At 34.7% G+C, this 23,903-nt stretch overlaps 1 protein-coding gene across 4 annotated transcripts in view; it reads right to left on the reverse strand.

Moving 5' to 3' along the window:
* The window catches only part of LOC145684481 (guanine nucleotide exchange factor DBS), a 295,537-nt gene that overhangs the window by 70,764 nt on the left and 200,870 nt on the right, over positions 1-23,903 (reverse strand). For all 4 annotated transcript variants that reach the window (XM_081756923.1, XM_081756924.1, XM_081756925.1 and 1 more), the window contains 7 exons: positions 17,976-18,066; positions 13,859-13,972; positions 10,216-10,332; positions 9,110-9,235; positions 7,450-7,616; positions 4,135-4,255; positions 1,654-1,767 (listed from right to left, as the gene is read on the reverse strand). In XM_081756923.1, the coding sequence (XP_081613049.1) occupies positions 1,654-1,767; positions 4,135-4,255; positions 7,450-7,616; positions 9,110-9,235; positions 10,216-10,332; positions 13,859-13,972; positions 17,976-18,066 (850 nt within the window). The remainder of the gene's footprint in view (positions 1-1,653; positions 1,768-4,134; positions 4,256-7,449; positions 7,617-9,109; positions 9,236-10,215; positions 10,333-13,858; positions 13,973-17,975; positions 18,067-23,903) is intronic.

Here is a 23,903-nt window from a genome sequence, read left to right on the forward strand (position 1 = left end):
TTTCTCACTTCGCATTGAATTTTCGCCTTTGGCGTACACGTGAAAATATTTTTTCCTGCATACGAAAAGTAACAGTGTAGCCTCTCTCAAATTTCCAAAAACAAAAATATATTTTTAAAAAATTCTACGGGTTTGGGAGGGGCGCAAAAGTTAGCTCGTTAGAATCTGTGTTTCATAGACTTTACAGTAAGGTATCGTTCATGTCCCTGTGACAATTAGAAGGGGTACCAAAGTCGCCAACGTAAAGGTCTACGATTTTCTTAAAATCCCTGTCGGTCCTGAAAAGGTTAAATGTACTTAACTGTTTCAGCAATCTCTGTCGCCTTCGTCAGTACCTCTGGAAAACTCACACGAAAGTTTCTATCAAGCCTTAGAATGTTATTTTGCACTTTTTTAAGTTTGCCCAACTGAAAAACGAGGTTTAAATTCTTGTTAATGTAAACTGCTTATATCTGAATAACTGTTCTGTTGAACGATCTACTGTTACAGACACTTCATACTACAGCTTCTTTTGTAACGATATACGCAATGTCCAACTAATTTGATACAATTGTATTAACCAACTATATACACTTGGACGCAGCAAATTGTTGTTATACCTTTAAATCAACAGATGATGCAGCCTTCTTCCAGATATCTTATATAAATAGACAATCGTATAATCTAATATTATCTAACATAATCCGAAATCAAGTGAATTTCATTACAACGAAAGTCTTTATTTACCTATAGGCTAACGAAAACCATTATTTTATTTTATTATTTAAAAAACATCATTTTTTTCATTTATTAGGGAAAAGTTTGCACGTACCCAAATAAATGGTAATTACAGTACAGATTAGTTTTAACGTAACTCTAATCAACTTTGATAGGGGGCTCCACAATCTAGTGCTTAAAGTGTTGGACATGTCCGTGTGGTTTCGGATTCAATTCCCGTCCGGTGCTTCCCAATTCTCAGCGTCGTGAGGCAAACTGGGGAGTCATATGAATAAAAGACGTGACTGTCACTAGATCCAGAACGTTCCTGACACGCCTGTTAAAGATAGAGTGACGCAACCCACTGACCACGTGTTAGTCGCTAGCCTGGACGTAGTTCAGCCGATTGCTAATAGATGGCGTTGGAGCGGCTCAGGCGGAGAAAGGTTAGTGGTTGGTTAGTTAATAATCATTCAAACATATGCTAACTTAAGTATTGCCTATCATATAAATCTTGATACATAATGTGACAACAAATAACTTCTTATTCTTATGTTCTATATATATTGTACTTATACGTCGGTACGTACAATGTACGTTTTTCTCAACCATAAACTTGATGCTATGGATACACTTTGTAAGAAATATAGCATGCCTTATTCGTCTACGTTAATAATTGAAAGACCTTTAAAACAACCCTTGAAATTAATTTCTTCCCAAACTTTATCTTCCACCTGTGGACAGAGTAACCACTTTGTGTTTTCAAAGAAGCTTCGGCATTGGGTAACTACGTATCACATTAAAAAAGGCATTTTCGACGCGCGTCATTTTTTTAAAAACTATCTTCGTTTATCTCTTTTTAAAAAAAGCATGCAGAGCAAGAAATTGTCTTTCTGTATGAAGTGACGCTATTTTTATTGAAAGCAAAGCAAATCAGTAGAAAATAATATGACTTACCAGGCACTCTTCTTGAAATATTAATGTTTCTTTTAATAAGGCATCCACACGAGAAACAGACTCACCAACTTCAGTCATTTCAGACACAGTCTTCATGTTAGAATCGAAATTTGCCTGAAACAATAAATACAGGAAATTAAGAACTAACTCTTCTTAATATAATACAATTTAAAGAAAGAAAAGCATATTTAGTTCTTGCCTTCGTGTATGGTTGAATGGTTCATGCATCTATCTTAGTGGGTTTGATTTCAGTATTTACTCAGCATCGTAAGAATATTAAAAAACAAACCTGAATTAAGGAGAAGCAGGCAACTCCGGTTCAGAAACGACTCACTACTCACTACAAAGGAGTTTGAAATGTTTCAGATTTCAGTGAATTTTTTTAACGTAAATAGTCCGTGTCTTGAATAGTTCCAAAACCATCTCCATCTAAACCGAAAGACATTCGATTATACAAGGATTGATGGTCAAGCATATGACCAATATTACTATGAGATAGTTAAAAACAATGAAAAGGTTTTTTTAAAAGAAAGAAAGAAAGAAAAAGAGAATATCTGATTAGTGCCAGAGATTTTCTTTAGCAAAGCAAGGACTGGAACAAGACGACATAGAGAGGGTAGCAAGTCAATGAAGAAGAGCAACTATATTGAACTGCTGAATTTGATTTAAGATACAATTAGAAAATTACAAACCATTTGCTGAAAGAAACTGTGTTTGCAAGAATTTTCAGTAGATTTCGAAATGACCTAAGAAGTTGTGTTGTAGAGGAATGTTTAACGAAACAAGGTATAAAACTTTCAGTAATTTGTTGCAATATTACTTCAGAAAAATAGGTGTAGCAACTTTGAACACTTTTGCAGCTGAAAAAGTTATTTTTATGCGTACTTGACAGATGATACTGGAAATCGATGAGCCGCAGTATAGACCGAGCACCTGTAAAGGTGAAACTAAGAATTTAACGTCCCACAATTATGTCATTTAGACTGAAGAAAAGGGATGAATATCACAGAATTCGTAGAATAGTAATGTGGGAGGAAACGGAAGAACCTAAAGAAAACCCACAAACATCATGTTTCCCATGCTAAACGCATTCTAATATTACGTTGTGTTTGACAATGCCGAAAGATATATTACTATTCATGACCGGAATCGAAAACAACACTGCACGTCACTACTACATGACAACACTTAAGATAAAATGAAATCTTTGTTGCCAAGTCAATCTTCATTATCTTTTCCTACAAGCACTCTACGTGAACTGAATTTATAGTACAGCACTGAAAAGAACTTTATATTAAACTACAGGGTGCTTGTAAATTCAATATCTATTTTTAACTTAGATTATCCTAGAAACTAGCATCAGCTCTAGCTGGCTGTTTACTAATGTGAGGTATACCATTTATAATTTCAGAAGTTGATCCAGTGAAAACCGCAAAACAGCTGGTGTATACAGGATAGAAGATAGAGCTAAGATTGCCGTTAGGTACGAAGTTTGGAGGTCGGTGGTGCAAGTGCAGAGATGGTGAAGACAAGAGCGAGGTAGGAACGAAACGCTTAACAGCTACGCTACGACAATAAAAAAAAAAACTGTTATAAGAAATTAATTACAACTAGTAGTGTGTTAGATGCAAGTCGATCTGGACGGCCTTCAACATCCATATCGGAAGAAATGTGCACGTTGTTTGGGACATGTCTGAACGTAGTCTTTCAAAGTCCACAAGACATGCTGCTAGGGAAACAGGATTGTCACCTCACACGGTAATGACTATTTTAAAAAGCGAGTTCCATTTTTGACCCTGGATGCCATATAACGTTCGTGAACTTTTAAATGAGGACTCCGATAGGCGAATAGAATTTTGTGAGATTATGCTAAGAAGAGCCGTGGATTATGTTCCTAAAAGATTCCAGAAGTGTGTGGAAAATGCGGGTGCATACGTTGAAATGTAACTTAATAGCCAAATAGTACACCCTAATAACGTATTCAATTAAAATAATACTGTGATAGGTTGTTTACTTTTTTAAATAGTCATTGTTACAAATTTGTACTGATTTTACAACCACTCTGTATAATTTTTATTCTCATACAGAAAAAATAACACTTTTTCCGAACTAGTTCCTGGTGCATATTGATCACTTTACATACACACACACACACACACACACACACACACACAAAAAAAAAAAAAAAAAAAAGAAAGAAAGAAAGAAAGAAAAGAAATGAAATGAAGTAAGTACATTTACGCTCTTGTTTCCTAACAAATAACATTAACTTCGGATCGATACTTCTTTTAAAATTATTCATATTGGTATTCATGGGTATAGTGTACGCTGATACAGTATAAATTAAATATCATTAAATGTTTGACAGAAAACAAATCAGAATGTTACGAACGATATGGTTTTACCTCTTACATTCTTGGATAACTCCCTAGCATTTAAGTCAATTTTGTTTCCTGGTAAAAGAGTTTCTAGGTTTCTTACTTGTAACTCTCGGAAGTCCTGTTCAAATTTCCTGAGTTCGAGGCACTGATTGAGTTTGTTAGCGTGATGGTTCCAAAAGTCATCAAACGTCTTTTCAGTCTCTTCCAGTTGAACCAATAACCTGAAACAAGAAAAAAGGAAAACTTTTCAGAACGATTTTATTCTACTTTTAACATCTTGTGACAAAAAAATCTTTATTTCCTATGTTAGGTTTTCTAACTATACACAACTCTTATTTTTGCTATGTAAGAAACATTATAGGAAACAATTGTAGCAACCTAAACTGAGTTCTTACCCTTGGATATGATTTGCTATTGTTTCTTCCATGACAACTTTTTCTTTCTTTCTTTCTTTATTTTTACGTAAATTTGCAGTGTTTTGTCTTGATGCTTTCCAATGAGAACTATTATTTGAAGTTGAAAAGGGTGAAGGACATGGGCGGAATTAGGAATTATCTGCTGGGGGGGGGGCACGGTAAATACAAATGAGAATTGAAGGATCTTATAGGTGGCATTTTTATTTTGTTGTCAGAAAATTGGGGGGCAATGCTCCCCTATGCCTCCCCATAGCTCCACCTTTAGTGAAGGATAAGGAGTAAAACGAAGTAAGTTTAGCCCCAACTTAGCAGTTTGGGCACATCAATTCTCTGCAATAACTTATTTTTTTCTGAGGACCAAGGCTACGTCCCCTCCCCCAAGTTTCTCAATACTACGAGGGTCATTCCAAAAGTCTTGCAAACAGCGCATGCGTGACTATTTAAATGGTGATCAAGTTCAATTTTCTGTCAGTTGTAAGTCAGAATTTGGGCTTGTCGATTGGTTGTGTCTATGTTTGCTGGTTCGCGTGGCTGCGTTGAGAGAAATTCAGTGTTAAAATGGAAGGTGAACTTGACTCAGGTCGTATTACACATAATGGCCAGCGTTCCTATACCAAAATCGAAACTATACGTGGAAAGAATCCAACTGAAATGTACAATGCTTTCCGAGAGATTTGTGCAAACAGTGTAGTGCTGTGGTATATATAATTAGAATTACCACTGACAAGAAAAAGATCAAGAAAAATAATGCAATAATTAACTTTATAATCAATCTTCTCAAATGGGGGGGGGGTCAGTAATGTGAGGAATGATGTTCTTTCTGCTTTTCCATAATTGCGTTGAAATCTGGAATAAGTTCTGTCATCATCAATATTAGATCCAATTCCACATTAAGACGATTTCGCCTTAAAATTTAATACTGCAAAGAGAAGAAAGAGTCTTCTCACGTAAGTACGTGGTAGGGAAAGGCATCAAATGTTGCAATGCCTACTCAGACAACTCTTCATACTCATAATACACACGCAACCAAAAGCTACAAAATCAATTTTCTTTGAAAATGTTTTTCCATGAAGTATCGCAGGATAGTTCCAATAGCAGTTCTTGTCCTGTTAGAGAGATTGATACCTCGTATGTAATTGATTTCTAGATTATTGAAGGAATTTTCAAACCAACTATTACTGCGTTTTGGGACAGGGAAATATTCTCCAAAACTTGCAGCTAATGCTCTCAATGTCCTACAAGTGTTTCAGCAGAGGTTTTTTTTTTTTTTTTCTTTCTTTCTTCGCACTAGAAATGATGAATAGTTATTGTTTTGTACTGGTACTGCCCTCAGCTGCATTTTCTTAATCTTAAAAATACTTCTTGCATAACAGCTGTGACTTCCATTTTATTACAACACATTTCAATTTTTGGGTGTCGTGGATGACCCCCTGCCTAGTTCCGCGGACCCTGGGGGTGGGAGTCCGCGGGCCCCACTTTGAGAACCACTGGTGTAGTGGACGTAGCACTGTATCACGATGGTCAGCTCATTTCCATGAAGATCGTGCAACCACTGCAGACAATCCAAGAAGTGGAAGACCATTAACTATAGCAGACTACACCTCTGAGATGATTGTGAATAACATTTTGAGAGAGGATCAACGAAAAACATGTGAGGAAATTGCACATGAGGCCAGAATATCTGTCATTTCAGTTTACCGAATCATTACTGAAAAATTAAAGATGAGAAAACTCGCTGCCAGATGGGTTCCGCATGATCTGAGTGAAGAGCAGAAAGTATGTCGCAGAATTGCTTCAACGTTACCAAACAGAAGATCAGTTTCTACGAAGGATTGTTGCAATTGATAAAACCTGGATACAACAAGATTTGAGCCCATCAAACTTTAAATTGTTTCTCAAATTGAAGAAACTATTCCGTGGAAAACGTTTTGATACAATTGACGAAGCTTCCTGTGAAGTGACCCGAGTGATTAGATAGCTCAGTAATGAAGAGGTCCTATTCGGAATACAGAAAATATAGAAACGTTGGGAAGATGTCATAAGCAAGAATGGAGATTATATTGAAGATCTATAAAGATATGTTGTACAATAAATTATTTATTTCTACATCATTGAGTGTGCAGACCCTCTGAAATGACCCTCGTATTTACGTCCTTTTGTAACTGAATTATGACCTCCGTGTATTCTAAATTTCGTACTTTGACAATTTTAGTACGGTTGATAGAGTACAAAAGCAATTTTGAATTATATATTTTATTTTGCGTTGATATTTGTTTTGAGACAAATTAAATACTATTCTTATAACAGTGTTTAATGTACCGTCAGTGGTTTAAAAGTTCGCAAAACTTGTGCAACCGCATCTAAAAATGAAAAATGAAACTTTTCAGTTATTACGTCCTAAGGTCCGTATAGGTTAAAGGACATGGATAATGAGAATGAATGAAATGGTGGATTAAAAACGTGGAAGGAAACGGAGAAACCCCAACAGTGTATGTTCACCACAAAGACACTTAGCACAAGCTGGGAACAATCAGAGATGAGTATAAAGCAAAGTCTATTAGTTCTATACATAAACAGTTATTTTCACATGCAGAGATATCAAAAACTGAAAATCAAATTAAATATTTAATTTAATGGTCAGTTATGCCTTTTTGGATAAGGGAGACAGATCATATATGAAACTGAATGATCATGGAAGAATTAGTGGAACAAAGATGTAGGAGGAAATCCCTGGATGCGACATTTTCCACCACAAACCTGGGATCGAACCACGGACTCTCGCACCAAAGATGAGAGCTCTACCACTGAACCACAAGCACCCCCGAATAATATTCTGGACAAGTCCAGTCGACGAGAAAGACGGCAAATGATCCCCCTTCTACACTTAGCATTACGAAGCTGCATATGCCGTATTTCGTAAGCACTGTTGGTATGCTCGCTCAGCTCATTCCCGCATTTCAAATGTCATTATTATTTAGAATATTTATGTAGGAGTGTACCTTTCTACTGCAGTGACATTAATAAGTCTGTCAGGACACACAATGTATGCATCCTCTTCATTATCACAGTGAAAATCTTCGGGTGGACGTCGAATGCAATCCAACAAGGTCTCCCCATGACGTGCAGCGCTCAGAATATCGTCCTTCAACTCGTCGTATTCGGCAGTCTGAAACAGATTAGCAAACAATTACTGAAATATATTTACTGGGGTATAAGCCAATTACCACTTCTAAAGAATTCATTTCAGTAATCTATTAAGATTCCTAGCATTAGTATTCTTTAGATTTTTTTTACCATCAATAGATCTTGTCAGTAATTATGACAACATAAAGCACATAATATATACAATAAAATAACTGGCACTGGTACTTACATTAGATTGCTAAATTCTTAAGAAGCACTTAACTACCGATCTTGAACAGTTGGTCAGTCCAATTTCTACCCCGAGTACATCAACTTGAGGAGTCTTACTCCATACGTCTACGTAGAAACTACGTTTGATCTGTTTGTTTCAAGTTACATAAAGGAGCATACGTTAACATAATCGCCCAAGACTCTATTAGTGACTAGCCCTACTCAGCTAATTTCAAGGTTCTCTGACCAAGTGCGTATATGTAGTCATCGGTTCCTATGAATCATTTTCAGTTCTACATTGCGACCGCAAGCATTTATTCTAGTAATATGCTACTGTGTTAATGCTTGTTGGATTACCATAGCAGCACCCTGTAATCTACTTCGTGGGGCTACACCTAGCTTCCTCTACTGCAACTAACCACATAGTTTTGACCCCAGTGTGTATTACTTAGTAGTGTGAGGAAAATTCATACAGTAACCTTCCAAATATAAACTGCTATTCGCGCATATATCTTATACGAATTTAAAAAGGGCTATTTAGTGTTAATGAGATTTGTTACGGTTTAGGCAATCCTCTGGATGTCCACGAGAGTTTCAGACGAGACATCGGAACCTCTCGATGCTTTATACTTGTTTCATTGTCGAGACCTGAAAACGACCAGGGAACAGTTCTGTAATTTCTTTTTGGAGATGTTCTTCGATGTCTTAACCAGGTAAGGTAAGATGTTTCAAAAGTATCAAATGGTTGGATGACCGGAGCAGATCAAGAAAGCGGTTACAGGCAATTTCTTAGTACATGATACACCCAAGTCAATGATTTTTTAGTTTAATCTGTCATGTTTGCCCTTCAGGCTAAAAGGGACAGAGAGTTAATTGGAGTGAGTGATAGCTAGTGAAATTAAAGTTTGTGTTTCCCACCAGGAACCGAAACCGTAATTATGTGCGCCAAAGGCTCATACCCACTAGACCAGTAGGAAGGGCTACAGCCAAGTCAGTGAGAGTAGAAGTTTATGCATAGTATGAAGTCCAATGGTCCAAATTTTATCTACATTTATCAAAAACTGACTTAATATTTTCTTAACTTTCCGAAAATATCCTTATAAATAATGTGCCACTAAAGAGGTCTGTCATAAGTTAGATAAAAATACTATAGCGATTTTAATAAAAATATTTCCATATTAAGGATCACTGGATTGTTATCTTATATTACATTAATCCTCTGCATATCATACAAAACGTGTAAGTAGAAGAAATTGGTTCTCCTACGTGACATATTGCACCTAGTATTTACGCAATGAAGGTTACCTGAGATCGAAGAAGTTCTTCTGTGGAGTCGACGTCATTGGGAAACTCTGTTTCCTGCAGCCTTTGAGTGAAACTACGGAGGTTTGAAGAGACTTCTTGTGTATTGGAAGAAAACTTCTCTACTGCCTACGACAGACAGAAAAGAAACAAAATATAGAATACAAAAGTACAAATATCTCAAAGGAATAAATATCATTTCATTACAGGTTTAATTTTTTTAAAATCAATTAATTACCTGGGGTTTAATGGCTTTTCAACATCACGACTATATGAGACGTGAACCTATATTTTAACGAGATATCTGAATCACTTGTACTCCCGCTAGGAATCGAAAATGACTTTCCCTCACTAGAGACAAGAACGCTAATCAATTAGTAAATAATGTAGCTCTAGGTTAAAACTAAAGCTCACAGTTGCCAATTTTGTCGAGGAGGAACTTCTATTATCACTGTATATGTCCACAACGCTTAAAGAGACTTCTGTTAACAAAAACAGTTATAAATAATTACACATGCCAAGTCAGAGAGTAATTGGCAGACAAGAGTCTGTGGAATGAATGATACCTAAGAGTAGAATCAATATATGATGTTAGGACATAAGATACGAACTTCTTTCAAGTCCATCTTTGATACTATGCAAGTAAATAAGAGAGGTACACATTAGATATGCACTATATGGAATATACCAATTAGAATCACGAACACATCTAAGATGCTAAAGAAGAATCAGCTGTGCTGCACACCTCTTAACATTCAATCGAAAATACGATCATTTCACATGAATCTTCTTAATTCCTAGAAAGAAATGTACTGGAATCATATTACATCAGGATCAAGAAACCAGAATTAAATTTGGATATATATGGCTTGGATAAACAAACGGAATCACAAAAATCAATAATATTAATTATAAGGAAACAATTTTATTATCTACGAAGATTTAATAATTTAAATTCCAAATCAAATATTTCATCTTATATCCTAGTTGATGTTTCTGTTTGAATATTTCAGCTCTTATGGACAAGTACAACAATTGACATATTGCGTCAGTAACAAATTATTACTTCTTTCTTATACATTAAAAAGTAACAATATGAAAATACTTACAATCCTTTGCTCTATCCAATCTTCATGATTGTAAGGAATACAGCCGTCTAAGTCCTTTGTAAGTTGATTTTTGTCTATATAATCATGAAGTTCTTCTACGCAATTACATACTATTACCTGCAAAGAATTTCATATTACTTTCTACTTGAAAAAATATAACTTTTATTTACAAGTAATTTTGTGTGTACAAGTAAATTTTATGTGTTTAATATATTAATAAGGTTACAATAAATTCCCGCTTTGATGTGTTTCCCGTAAGGTTTACGATATTCTGGTACGTTTTACGTCATACGTTTTTAATTTTCCCGTAAAACGATTTCTACCGTTTAACCCTTGTGGGATTCTTAAGGTAAATTTTAGACTTTCAGTCAAGCAGCTACTGCATCGCTACTATTTACCCTAAGATTTTGGTTCGTAAATCATCCTTTTCTGAACAAAGCAACCTTCCAAAGCATGTCTCTATCATATACCTAAAAAGGGCAATTCGAGGAAAATTGTTTTTATTTTTTTTTTAAAAAATCCCTTTTCCAAAAGAAAACAATGATAAGAAAATTGTAGAGGGGGAGGAGAGAAAAGGAGGAGAAAATATGCCATAACAAGAGTACTCTGTCTGGTGATCATGCTTACGATCCCATAAAACCTTTCAGACCGCATTTGCGAGAGAACAAAAAGCCTTTTGCGTTGTACTATTGGAGGCTAAGCAGATGACGACATGATCCCCACAAGCTTGCTGAGCTCCTTCTCAAAACATTGACTGGTTTTACAATGCATGTACTGCTGTAAAATAAAAATCTAGCAGTAATATATGTTAAATGAGCGTTTTAAAACAATACATACGTATGGTATACATACGTCCATAAATCCCGAAAGGGTTACAAACATAGGATAAATGATAGATCTGGATACTTTTAAAATGTTCTTATAAGTTAGTGCGAAAGAAAAAAATGAGAGGAACGGATTTCTCATACATTGTCAATAACGCACTGCCAATGGTGTACTTGAGCATTCACAGAGAAAATCCAACAGGATGAGCTGAGTTGAGTTGACTTTGAGTTTAACGTCCCGTTCGGCAACCAGGCTATATGAGACGTGGACCTACTGATTAATGTGGAATCCGAATTGCATGAGCTCCCACCGGGAATCGAACCCGGATCTCCCACGCCAAAGGCGCGTACGCTAACCGCTCAGCCACGAAGGAGCTCTCCAACAGGTTGCGTTCTTATCTCCTGTCTAACCAGAGTTACAACCTTATGTTTGAGGATAATTTGGTTTTAGCATCTTAGCCTTCGTCTGCCAACTTTATCTCGCTTATATTGCAGTTTCCTTCAATATCAGGATCAGAAGCTACTGACATTTATTTATTTATAAAGAGACGAATACTATAGGTAAAAGTACCCATTTACAGTATTCACAAAAACAGATAAACATACAACAGTATGATAAACCTACAAGTGAAACCTACAAGTTAATCATCGATTCTGTCACTTAAAGAATTTACTGCTCTTTTAAAATTCAGTGAAGGACATTCTGAATATATCAACACTTGGATCAACCACACAAAGTTTGTTGTAAAGGATACACGTGCTCCAAATAAGCAAACTTTTCATTATATTGGCTTTGAACGTTCTACAGCGAAATAAGCCAGCTTTTGGACATCATCTCGTTGGGAACTTTAAATTTCTGAAGTTCAAATTTAGAATATATGTCTGTTTCCTTGAAAACTAAGTACCTTGCAAATTTTGATTGTATCATTTCTATTTTGCGGCTATGTTTTTTGGTTGCAGGATTTCAGATTTCGGCAGCTTATTTCAGTTTCGATTTAACGACTGCATCATATGTCGTTTCTAATGTGTCTTGTCTCTTGAAATCCCTTCCAGACAAAGAATTTTTAAACGTTTGTGGGACTCTTAAGAGAGACAAGGTATTATTCACTGAAATACAATTAAAATGCAACTCAATTTTGTGAATTATACGTCGCTGGCTAGATTTCAGTTTGATGTTTCTTTCAGCACCGAGGCGCTATATTATGTATATATAAGACGAGTACCTCCAACGTGAGATCCGACCCCACATGAATTGGGAATTGTAACTTACATTTTTATGTTTCGTGTATTGCAATTATTTTTAACGAAACTGGCCGAGTTGGCAATTACAATTGTTTTGCGTCACTGAGAAACCATATATGTGTGTTGGTTTGTAACGTATATAATTCTCAAATATCCACATTTCTCCTGTTTCTTTTTTTTAACGTCCTAAAAAGGTAAAATATTTCTTCCCCCTCCCCCCTCTCTTCCTGAGAAACATATCAATTCTAAAATAGATAACTCTAGACTAGAAATAAAAAGATCTAATTCAAAGTTCTGAGGTGGTAGTTGTGAATAAAACACACCAAAAACATTAAATTAAACCACTTAGCTTTCAAGATAACATATCTCAGAGTTTAGAAGACAAAATGTAATGTCATGAAAGAAACTAAATAAATAAAATAAACGCCAAAAAATGTCCTTATTTCTCGTTAAGATGTTCGTGTTACAGTGCAGAACGGCTATTTAGTATTTTCAGTATCTTTTAATTTATAACTGTCAAGAAAGTACATTTTATCTTTATTCTCTTACGCCTCAAGTTTGTACGAGATGTGATCAAAAAATACGGTGAAAATTTTTATTAGAAACAAAGCAATAAGCTTTCATGGAATTTGATTTAACCTCCTTCAAAGTACTGTCCTTGGCTAGGAATGCTCTTATCCCAACGTTGAATCGATGACTGGAAGCATTTCTGGAAGGCTTCTTTTGGAAGGGCGTTCAGCTGTTCTGTCGTGACTCTCTCAACCTTAAGAATGGTGTCCATTAAGCACGGTTTTAATTTTTGAGAAGAGCCAGAAGTCGTATGGTGCTGTATTTGAAAAACACAGCAAATGTGGACAGACAAGAATATTATTTGGGCCAAAAACTCGCGGACAAAAAGCAAGGTGTGACACGGTGCATTTTTGTGGTGAAGGAAGCCGTCTGTCAGTTTAATCGACAGTTAAAATGCTTTTTACGGACCCATATGAGATATTTAGTTTTTCAGAAAGGTGTCGTATAGTCATTCGTCTGTTTGAAGAATTATTTATGCCACTTTTTGCATGTTTTGATCTGTTTTTAACGTCTCAGAACCTCCGGAGCGTTGCTCGTTTTCAACCAACTCCTTGTCGCTTTTGAATCGCTCATACCACTTGTAAAGAGCCTTTAATCTCACAGTTTCATCACCATACACTGATTTTAACATTTTGTGAGCTTCTTTGCCACTTGTTTTGCAGCTCAAAACAAAGCTTAATGTTGAAGCGCGACAGACATTCTCACGACGTCCTCAGTGTTCTGCCTTTAGAAGCCAACTGACACCTCATAACTCGTTCAAACTCGAAACTGAGTATCCCAAAGATTCAGGTTACCGGGTTACTTGTTGAAATGGACAAAACGTTGATAGATGGCGCCGTACACTTACATTCACCGTATTTCTGATTACACCTTCTATATATCTGTATTCTTAAGCTCTTAAAAAATTACCTTTTTAAATAACTGAATGAACTTTCTTTAACACAAGTGTGTTGAAGAAGCAAAACCACACTGAAATTAAGAAAACGTCTCCTGTATTTCGTACTTACCCTAAATTTAAATTCTTCTTTAAATAATTTATTACTGACTTCAGAAATTGCCTTTTGGAAAAACCCTGCTGGTCGAAGAACGTAAGCCACATGAATAAGGCCCGGAAAGAAACCCTGTAATTAAGGAAAAACAATGACACGTTAATACTGGAATAATAATCATAGGCTCCCTCATAGCTATGTGGATAGCGTACGCAGCTTTCGTGCGAGAGAGTTGGGTTCGATTCCCAGCGAGAGCTCTACGTCCACATCTCATATAGCCTCGCTGCTGAACGGGACGCTAAACTCAAAATCAATTAATAATACCTAGGTAATAATTATTATAATACAACACACATGAAACTTACCTAGGTAATAATTATTATAATACAATACACTTAAAGCTTACCTAGATAATAATTATTATAATACAATACACTTAAAACTTACCTAGATAATAATTATTATAATACAATACACTTAAAACTTACCTAGATAATAATTATTATAATACAATACACTTAAAACTTACCTAGGTAATAATTATTACAATACAATACACTTAAAGCTTACCTAAATAATAATTATTATAATACAATACACTTAAAAAACTTACCTAGGTAATAATTATTATAATACAATACACACAAAACTTACCTAGGTAATAATAATACACTTAAAATTTACCTAGGTAATAATAAAGCACAATGTACATTAAACTAACTCAATAGATAATTAAACTATTAAAACTAAGCCGTGACAATTATAATTGGAATCCTTAAAGAAAACTTTTCCATTTTAATTTATAAATGAACTTTTACATTGTCAGCAAAATTCTCTTAACCTCTGACAATAAAATAAAATAAAATACAAGGGATAATCATAAATAAAGGTTACAAAGCCTATTATGGCTTATGTGTGTGTGAAAGATTAACAAGACATAATATAGAGGGCACTCAACAACAGTCCTCGATGTAATCACACTTTCTGTTCAATCGCTTAGAACGGCAGATAAAGGTTTCTATACCATTTGCATAAAAATCCGAGTCAAGTTCTCGTAGCCAACGTGAGAGCGGTTTTGACATAATAACATGCCAGATAATGGTGGGCAGCCATTTTTGGCTTTAGAACAGGGAAAAGTGAAAATCACTGGGGATAGGTCAGGCCTGTAGAAGGGGTGCTCTAGTCGTTCAATCGTGACGGCGACGCTTGAAGTACTGGGTCTAACGCTGTGTCCAGCATTGTTAATGACAATCAATATTGGTCCGTCTTTCTTTAAAAGCACACCACTTCCCTACATGTTGCTTTGAAATTTAGCCCTCCCCACAGACCTTTACAACAATCTGCCTGTGAATTTCAACCGATGTACTGTTTTTGGCCCACGGGAATCGCACCACTAACTTCACTTCTACTCTTCATCAATTTTCCAGACGAGTAATGATCTTAATGTTTGCTTGGCGGGTATACAAAGTCAAATTCCGCGGTCTTCAAATCTGCACCAAGACAGACGTGTTATTAATCTATAAATAAATTTTCGTTAAGCTACAGTGATTAACGTAAAAGTTTTATGTTTGGTAACCTTATTTTTTCGATCACTCCTCCTATATGGGAATAAAAGGTACTCAGAAAGCTTACTTAAAGACAGAATCGCTGCATTTTTAATGAAATTATTAAAATAACAAATGAAAAACTTACTTCATTGATTGGGCTATAAGAGTGTCCCTGTACGGGCTTCTTATCCTCTTATCCTGTGGCTTTGTTCACCAAGTTGTCACTCACATGAAGCTCGGATACCTTATAAATACATTTTGCACTTTTAAGTGTAACAGTTCTAAAACTAAAATAAGATCTTTTGATAAAGTGATTGCTTATGTAGGAAAATAGTTTAAGCCGACTTTTTCACAAAAGAACCGAAGATTTAATAATACCCTCGTATGTGCTAACAATGTGAGAGTCTATCTTAGGCGTTCGTTCTCATATAATTCTTGATGACTCACTGACTCACATTGTTAGCAAAAATCTTCAGTTTTTTCATGAAGAAATCGCCACATAAATGTTTCTACATAAACAACCATTTGAACAGGAGGTCTCACTTCAATTGTAGAACCCCTCCACCAAAGTACAAAATGTGTTTATAAAGTAACATGATCTAAATGTGATTGACTTATCTGGTGATGCGTAGTTGAAATTGTAAAGGAAAACTTCCAGACACAATCAATGGAGTAAGTGTTTCACTTATATTTCCAATAATTTTATACACTGAACCCTATTTTATATTAATTCAATAATAGCTGTGCATCATCTCTCAAGAACTTAATGTACTGCACTAGATTGTATTATATTGTATTGTGCGCTGTGTTATACTCTATTATGTTGTGTTTTATTCTATTGTATTGTGTTGCATTATATTATTTTGCGTTGTATTATGTTTTGTTTTATTGTGTTGTTTCGTACTATCTTGCATTTTATTGTGTTCTATTGTATTGTGTTGTATTCTAATATATTGTACTGTATTTTGTTGTATTGTGCTGTGTTGTATTCTGCTATTGAATTGTGTTATACTTTATTTTATTGCAGTATATTGTGCTATATTGTGTTGGATTCTGCTGTATTCTCTTGTGTTGTGTTATATTTTATTGTATTTTTTGTATTGTATTTATTTATTTGTATTGTACACAAACATAGATACTAAGAAAACAACAATACTAAGGAAATTTAAAATAACGTAAAGAAACAAAGAAAGGATGCTAAAGAAACAACAATAATAAAGACATTCAAGTAACAATACAAACGAAAACAAGATACTAAACAAACTTACCAAACACAAGGAAAGGGAAAAACAATATAAACTGAGAAAAGATATTAAGGAAATAACAATAACAAGGAAAGGAAAAATAAATATAAACTAAGGAAACACAATCATAAGGAAAGGTAAAATATATAAACCAAGGAAAAGACATTAAGGAAAGATACTAAGGGAACATAACAATAGCAAGAATAGAAGCAACAAGAAGGAAGAAATGGTACTAAAAAATTATAACGAGAAGTTAATGCCTAGGAATATCAATGTATAAACCTATTTATCTAACTAACTAACCAATTCTATGGCCTATGGGACACGGAGGTTCAATGCCGCACTCACAAAAGCTCTCCACTGACTTCTATCCTTAGCCAATTGGATCCAGTTTCTACTTTGTATTCTTATTTCTGCTAGATCTATCTTAATATTTCCCTCCTATCTGCGCCTAGGTCTTCCTAATAGTCGTTTTCCAATTGGACTTCCAGTCAAGACTTTGAAAGCGTTTCTATTTTCTTCCATTCTAGCTACATGACCTACCCACCTAAGCCCCCTAGACTTGATGACCCTAACAATGTTGGGTAAACCGTATAAATTATGTAGTTCGTCGTTATGAAGTTTCCGCCATTCTCCATTTCCGTTCCTCTTGGGTCCGAATATTCGTGTCAGAATCTTGTTCTCAAATACTTTCAGTCTATGTTCATCCCTCAGAGTATGCGACCATGTTTCGCAACCATACAGAACAACAGGCATGATTATCGTTTTATATATTTTAAGCTTCAAATTTCTCGACAGAATTCGCCACGACAAGAGATTCTGTACTGAATAATAACACGAATTCCCTGGTTTTAGTCGACATTTAATTTTTTCGTGAATATGGTTTCCGTCTGTTAATATTGATCCTAGATATTTGAAAGAATAAACATATCTAAATGTATATATTTATTTTGGTGTGTAAATCATTAAAGATCTACAAACCAAAAATTCCATTTTAGAAGGAGAAAAGCATGAAAATTAAGAATTAATATGCATAAAGCATTATTTTGAAAACTATACTATAGATACATTAATAGCAGAGTTTTTTATGGTTAAAAATGAGAGTTTACATATAAAATGATCATTGATTACGGCTAGAAGGGTTATTTTGCCTCACTGTAATTGCCTTTCCTTACTAACTATTCTTCCTAAAGATGTCAAGCGCACATCTTGGAAAAAATCGAAAAAAAAAAAATGTACACTGTCTCTAGAATTATTCTAGTATGAAATGCTTTATTGATATTTTATTGGTGTTAATCGGAGGTGCTTCTATGTAACTACAAACAATATAGAGAGAGTACTTACTGAGATTTTGAGCAGAACAGTTTTAACTGAATTCCATTTATCATTTCTTCTATCTATTATCAAAACAAATCCAACGTCTGCTTCCTGCATTCTAAAAAAGAAAAATAAATAAATAAATAAAAATAAATTTTGAAACACCATTAGTTTAAAAGTTTATAATAAGAAATATAACTTACATGTATATTATTTTATACTAAATAGCAAATGAAAGCTGATACACGCACAAATTTCATTTATGCCAAGTTCTCCATTTGTGCTAAGCATGTAAGGTTTATTATATTATTAGTGTCTGCAATGGTATATTTACCTTTTCCTTTTTATAAGTAGATAAGCAACGTCTATTCATAGAACAAATCGACCTTAATGGAGTTTTCTTCTGTACATGTGTGTGTCAAAATTTGGTAATTAAATAATATTGATTTTTGTCATTGTTAGGTGATTGCTACGATTATTAGGCCTGCTATAAACTATGAGATAAATCCTAGGAAATATCTTAGGATTTATCGTAGGACAAATGTTACGACATATCTCGTAGGAAATCCTACCCTTTTGTGTCATACACGTGAAGATTTTTTTCCTGTTTCACATCTTCCGAAGAGGTGCCGGGTCTCACAACGCACACTCGGCCAGCAGTGTTTCCAGTGCCTTCTGCCTTGCATGTCTGTTTTGATAGAGCGTTGGCTTTGTCTTATATAAAAAAATGTATGCCCCTCGCATGCACTAATAAGTGCGCAAATAGAATAAATTTGTTTTCACTTTCTCTCGCCTGATGTCGCTGAAATCGAAATCTTACAAATTTTCTTTCCGAAATACAGCGTGCTCTAAACAAGAGAAATCTCATAGGATCGTTCAGAACATACAAACAACATGCAATCGGATGTCATACATGTTGAGATTTCCATTCTAGGAAAGAATAGTAAGAGATTTGCTAGGATTTATCTCATAGTGTATAGTAGGAATACAGGTAGCTGATTTTTACTTTACATAACTGATTCTCAGTGCTGCTATTACCATATTAAATATCAAAAATTTAAAATACCAATAAAACGTTTTCCTCACAGTGAGAAACTATAAAAATTAGGACACTATAAATTTAAACGTATAGTCAAAGCCAAACTATCATACCTGAAGCTCTGTTCAGTACTTACCAAAATTTCCAATATGCATCCAATAATACAAATTAAGCAAAAGTATTGTAGCAATTATGAATTATGTGGAGAAAAAAAAACTATTTAAATGTGTCATTCATATGTTGGATTATTAAAAATACCACACATTACGAAGCCAAAGCAATCAACAAAATAAACCAAATCAACACGAAGCATCATAATAAAATACAGGATAAGAATAAACGACCAAAATCGCCATTTATTTTAATGGGCATTTTTGGTCATATATTCTTGTTCCGTACTTTACATAATCTTATTCCTATTCATTTCCAGTATCAGTTATCTCCCTTACGGGCGATTTTACAAAGAAAGGCCCAGTTGACTGCTCCACTAGTTTTGTTTTAAATGTTTTCAGAAAAAATATAATTGTACACGATGGCCCATTCCAACATGGACGAATTGGCCTGTTCCAAGTAGATTTGTTTTAGAACTAGTTTGTAAAAAATAAATGGAGGGTAGGGGCGCCGGACATATAAAAATTATGTAAAATAATATAAGGTTTGCGACAAACTCAATTATGTCTAACAAGTAAAATTGTTTAATAAATTAAAATTGAAATAATTAAAGAGCATGACACTCCAATACTTAGCAAGCCCGACGCCATCTTGATCCCCCAATTCATTTCACGTTGATTAAATCGTAGGTATTTCTTTAGAATATTGTTATGGTTACTGGACGTTACTTGTTAGAAATTTAAATTTTACAAGTAATTGTAACTCTTCGAAATCATAACTACTCACTATTTTAATTTACTTCAAAGTATTTCTTTATTATGTTTTCTTATCAAATTTACCTTAATGGAGTTTTATACACGCGCCATCTTTATTTATTGCGCACTGATTTTTATGGACTTTTTTTTTCTCTACACCATGTATGATGTTCTAAAAACCAGATTCAAATACGACCTTTCGCTTTTGGACGGTAGAACAAGTCCATATAACATGTGAATTCATATTGATCATAACTAAGCTAATTCCAAATGTTGGTCAATTTAAAACCTATTTATTTCTCTTCAGTTTAGTTTAAAATATTAAATAAGTTCATGTGTAAACGTATATCCTCTAAGATGCATGCACGTCTTTACTACTCATATACATCGATCATATGCATTACTCTATTTGCGCACGAACCACTAAATCAAAGAGCTAGGTGTATTTTATCTAAGTTGAGCAGGTGACGCTTCATGCATTGCTGTTTTGTAGTATTCGTCTATGGCTCTAAAGGTGCTTTCTTCTAAAAGCTTCTGCTAATAGCAAATAGGTGTCATTATAATCCTAAGAAATTGCAGCTGCTTTTCCATGAAAAGGCATTGGTTAAATGTACAATTATCAATATATAAATAAGCCTTACCTTTTTGCTTGAAGACTTAATTGATGCGTTTTTAATCTAATTACTAAGGAGACAATGAAACACTTACTTCTTAAGAGCTTGACATCCTAAAAGTAATACAAAATTTACCGTTTTTCTTTTCCTTGTTTTTCATAATGAATAAAGTGAAAGGAGATAATGAAATACAACTTACCAAGATCATAGATAATGTTATTCTACAACAGAAGATATGAAACTGAACAATTTTCAGCGTGGCCATCCATAGAAATTACAGTGTTGCCACAATAACATTTCCCCCAAAATCTAAATTAAGGCAGCGACTAGAGGAGCAAATTCAACTGCATTTGATTAGGTATCATGTTGTTTTGGAATCCTGTGAATTACTTTTTAAATAATAGTTGTATTCAATTTGTAATAAACAAAATAGTTTAAACACACAATTATTAAATTTAAATAATAATATTATTTAAAAAGTAATTCACAGGATTTTAAGACAACATGATACGTAATCAAATGCAGTTGAGTTCGTTCCTCTAGTCACTGCCTTAACTTAGATTTTGGGAGAAATGTTATTCTGCCAACACTTGTAATTTCTTTGGATGGCAACACTGAAAATTCTTGAGGTTCATATTTTCTGTTGTAGAATAACATTATCTATGATTGTGGTAAGTTGTATTTCATTATCTCCTTTCACTTATGAATAAACAAGCAAAAGAAAAACGGTAAATTTTGTATCAGTTTTAGTGTGTCAGGCTCTTAATAAATCTAATCTAATCTAATCTAATCTTAACGTTGCCTGTACGAGTTTTCCTGTATGGTTTCAGCTGTTTAATGTGTAGTTTTGTTCACCAGGTTAACTGACATGAAGATTCAATCACCTTACAAACATATCTTCCATTTTCCGATTTTAGAAGCCTAGCATCAAAAGTGCAGAGTGCGTTTATAAAATGATTCGATCTTGGTGTCAGCGGCTTAGGATGGTGAACAAGGTCACAGAGTAAGTGGTTGAAATCAGACACGAAAAGTCTTACAGGCGCAGTTAACGAAGTAAGTCTTTCAATTATCTCTAACAATTAGGCCTTTCTCATCTTATAATTATTAATTGAGCTCATGGATCAGATCGTAATAACTCAAATCACTCATATGTTACGTTCCCCATCAACCTTTTTTTTTTTTTTTTTCTTCGATATTTCGCGTCAGACCCTCGGTCACACTTCTTCAGGGGCATACAATGGCTTAAGTTGTTTTTATAACACGATCTTTAAATTATTTTTTGTGTATTTCAGCAGTAATATTATGAATATTGTGTAAATTTTAACAATATTTATGGGTGCCTACCTTCCTCAATACTTATAGATTGCTCTTACTAGTTTTCAATATATGTATGTAACTGTGTATTTATCTATATGACAAACTGTTGCACTAATTTTAGGCTACATATAACAGTATTACATAAGAACATAAGAGCAATCTATAACTACTGGCTCCTGCAGAAGCAGTAAAAACTTAAATGAAAACTTTTGAAGTCAAAGTTCTCTGTTTTATTATTTATGGTTCTTCTGACGCCCTACTGTTAAGTGCAGAGACATTTTAAGTATGCAAGATCTAGATTAAGCTATACATAGTACGTGGGTCGTTGAATATATAAGTTTCTCCTAAGCTGTGAAACAATTGCTTTTTAAAAAACATTTGTAAACAATACATACATGTGTAGGTGGGTTCTTCCTCACTTCTCCACATAATCCCGGTTGAGATTCAGACATTTGTCTCACTGTTGCACCAATTTGTTGAAACTCTTTGGAAAAAAAAAAAAATCAGGGCTCTGGCTATTTAGCACTTCTACATCACCAGTTGACAGGGGACCAGGTTGTTTCTGTAGAACCTGAACTCTTCTTCAGGGAAACGCAGTTCGTCATGAGCGACCTGGTCTCTTCTTCTTAACGATAACATCCATCCTCAGTCACAGCCAGCACTCAAACATGACACAAAATTGAAGAATTAGAGTGGGAACAGCTACTCCTTTCTCCATACAACTTCGAATTAGCGCCGAGTTACTTCTATCTGTTTCCGGTGTTAAAGTGTGCACTGCAACATGAATGTTTCGAAACAGTTGAAGAAATGAAGCGCATTCTGAGGAGAGTGCTAAATAGACAAAGTCCTGATTTCCTACAAAGAGTTTGAACAAATTGGTGCAACGGTGAAAGTAATGCCTGAATCTGAATGGAGATTATGTGGAGAAAAGAGGAAGGGCCCATCTACACATGTATGTATAAGTTTATAAATATATCTTAAAAATATTTTTTTACAGCTTAGGGAAACATATATTGAACGACTCTCATAGTTAACTACTAATGATACTAATAACTTAAAATAACTGTAAATTACGATATATTGAACTAACAAAGATAACTTATTTAAACTAGAACGTACCAAAAAAATAAATACATAAACATAATGGTTGGTTATGTTCTAGAATATACTCATGACGGAATCTTTCATTTATAATAAAATGGTTGTTGTTGTAGTGATATGGTAAACAACGGAAGTTAATGTGAATCAGTTTTCTAGAACAACCAACAGATTTCTGTTTATCTGAACACCATAAAAACCATACAATTAATTGTTACGCATTTTGAAACATTTTTGTATATATCCTGGGGTAAAAGTGGATATAAAAAGGTAGGATGATGCGTGACGTCACTCCGTCCCCTGCGCATATCTTAGACTATTGTAATTTTTAAGGAGGTGGAGGGACGCCATAGATACTTTCTTGAAGTGGGAGAACGCTATCCTCCTACGTCCTCCCTCACTTTTACCCCTGCGTATATCCTACCGTACACAACAAAAACAATGAACATAGCCTACGTTCTATGAGAACATATAATAAAGGTCTAGTTTACATTAGGAGCTACATACTGTAAATGAGTTTGTCCACAACGATTATTTTAAACTGCAGCTCTAACAGCAGCATACTTTGTACGTTTCTAAAAATTAAATTTCCTTCTAACACACACTACGTATCTTAATATGTTTAGTATGATTATATCTTTGGAGTTAAACGAGAAATTAAACACATTAGATGTAAGCTTCCGGGAGGCAAAGGAATAAGGAGATACGTTTACTACATGGATCGGATAGTAAAAGTACTAACCTCACATAAAGTGCGCGCACAGCTACACCTATTGCAGTCTAGTACAGAAGAGTCCCTAAAACTTAGCACTTGATAAGCCGGCAGTCCGAATTACTTTGGCAACATCCTGGCAGGAAAAAAAGCGCGCAGACCCTTCAGGTAGGTTTCTGAGGTCTGTCTTATCAGGTAAATTACTGTACAGTGTGTATTCATAAAGTACGCACTTTTTCTTTGTTTAACCCTTATCCGGGCAAGACATTTTTGTAACGTAAACGGGCAACCGAGGCCTGTGAGGCCCAG

The sequence above is a fragment of the Thermobia domestica genome, chromosome 4 (assembly GCF_964235325.1).
Source record: "Thermobia domestica chromosome 4, izTheDome1.hap1.1, whole genome shotgun sequence".
Taxonomy (NCBI): domain Eukaryota; kingdom Metazoa; phylum Arthropoda; class Insecta; order Zygentoma; family Lepismatidae; genus Thermobia; species Thermobia domestica.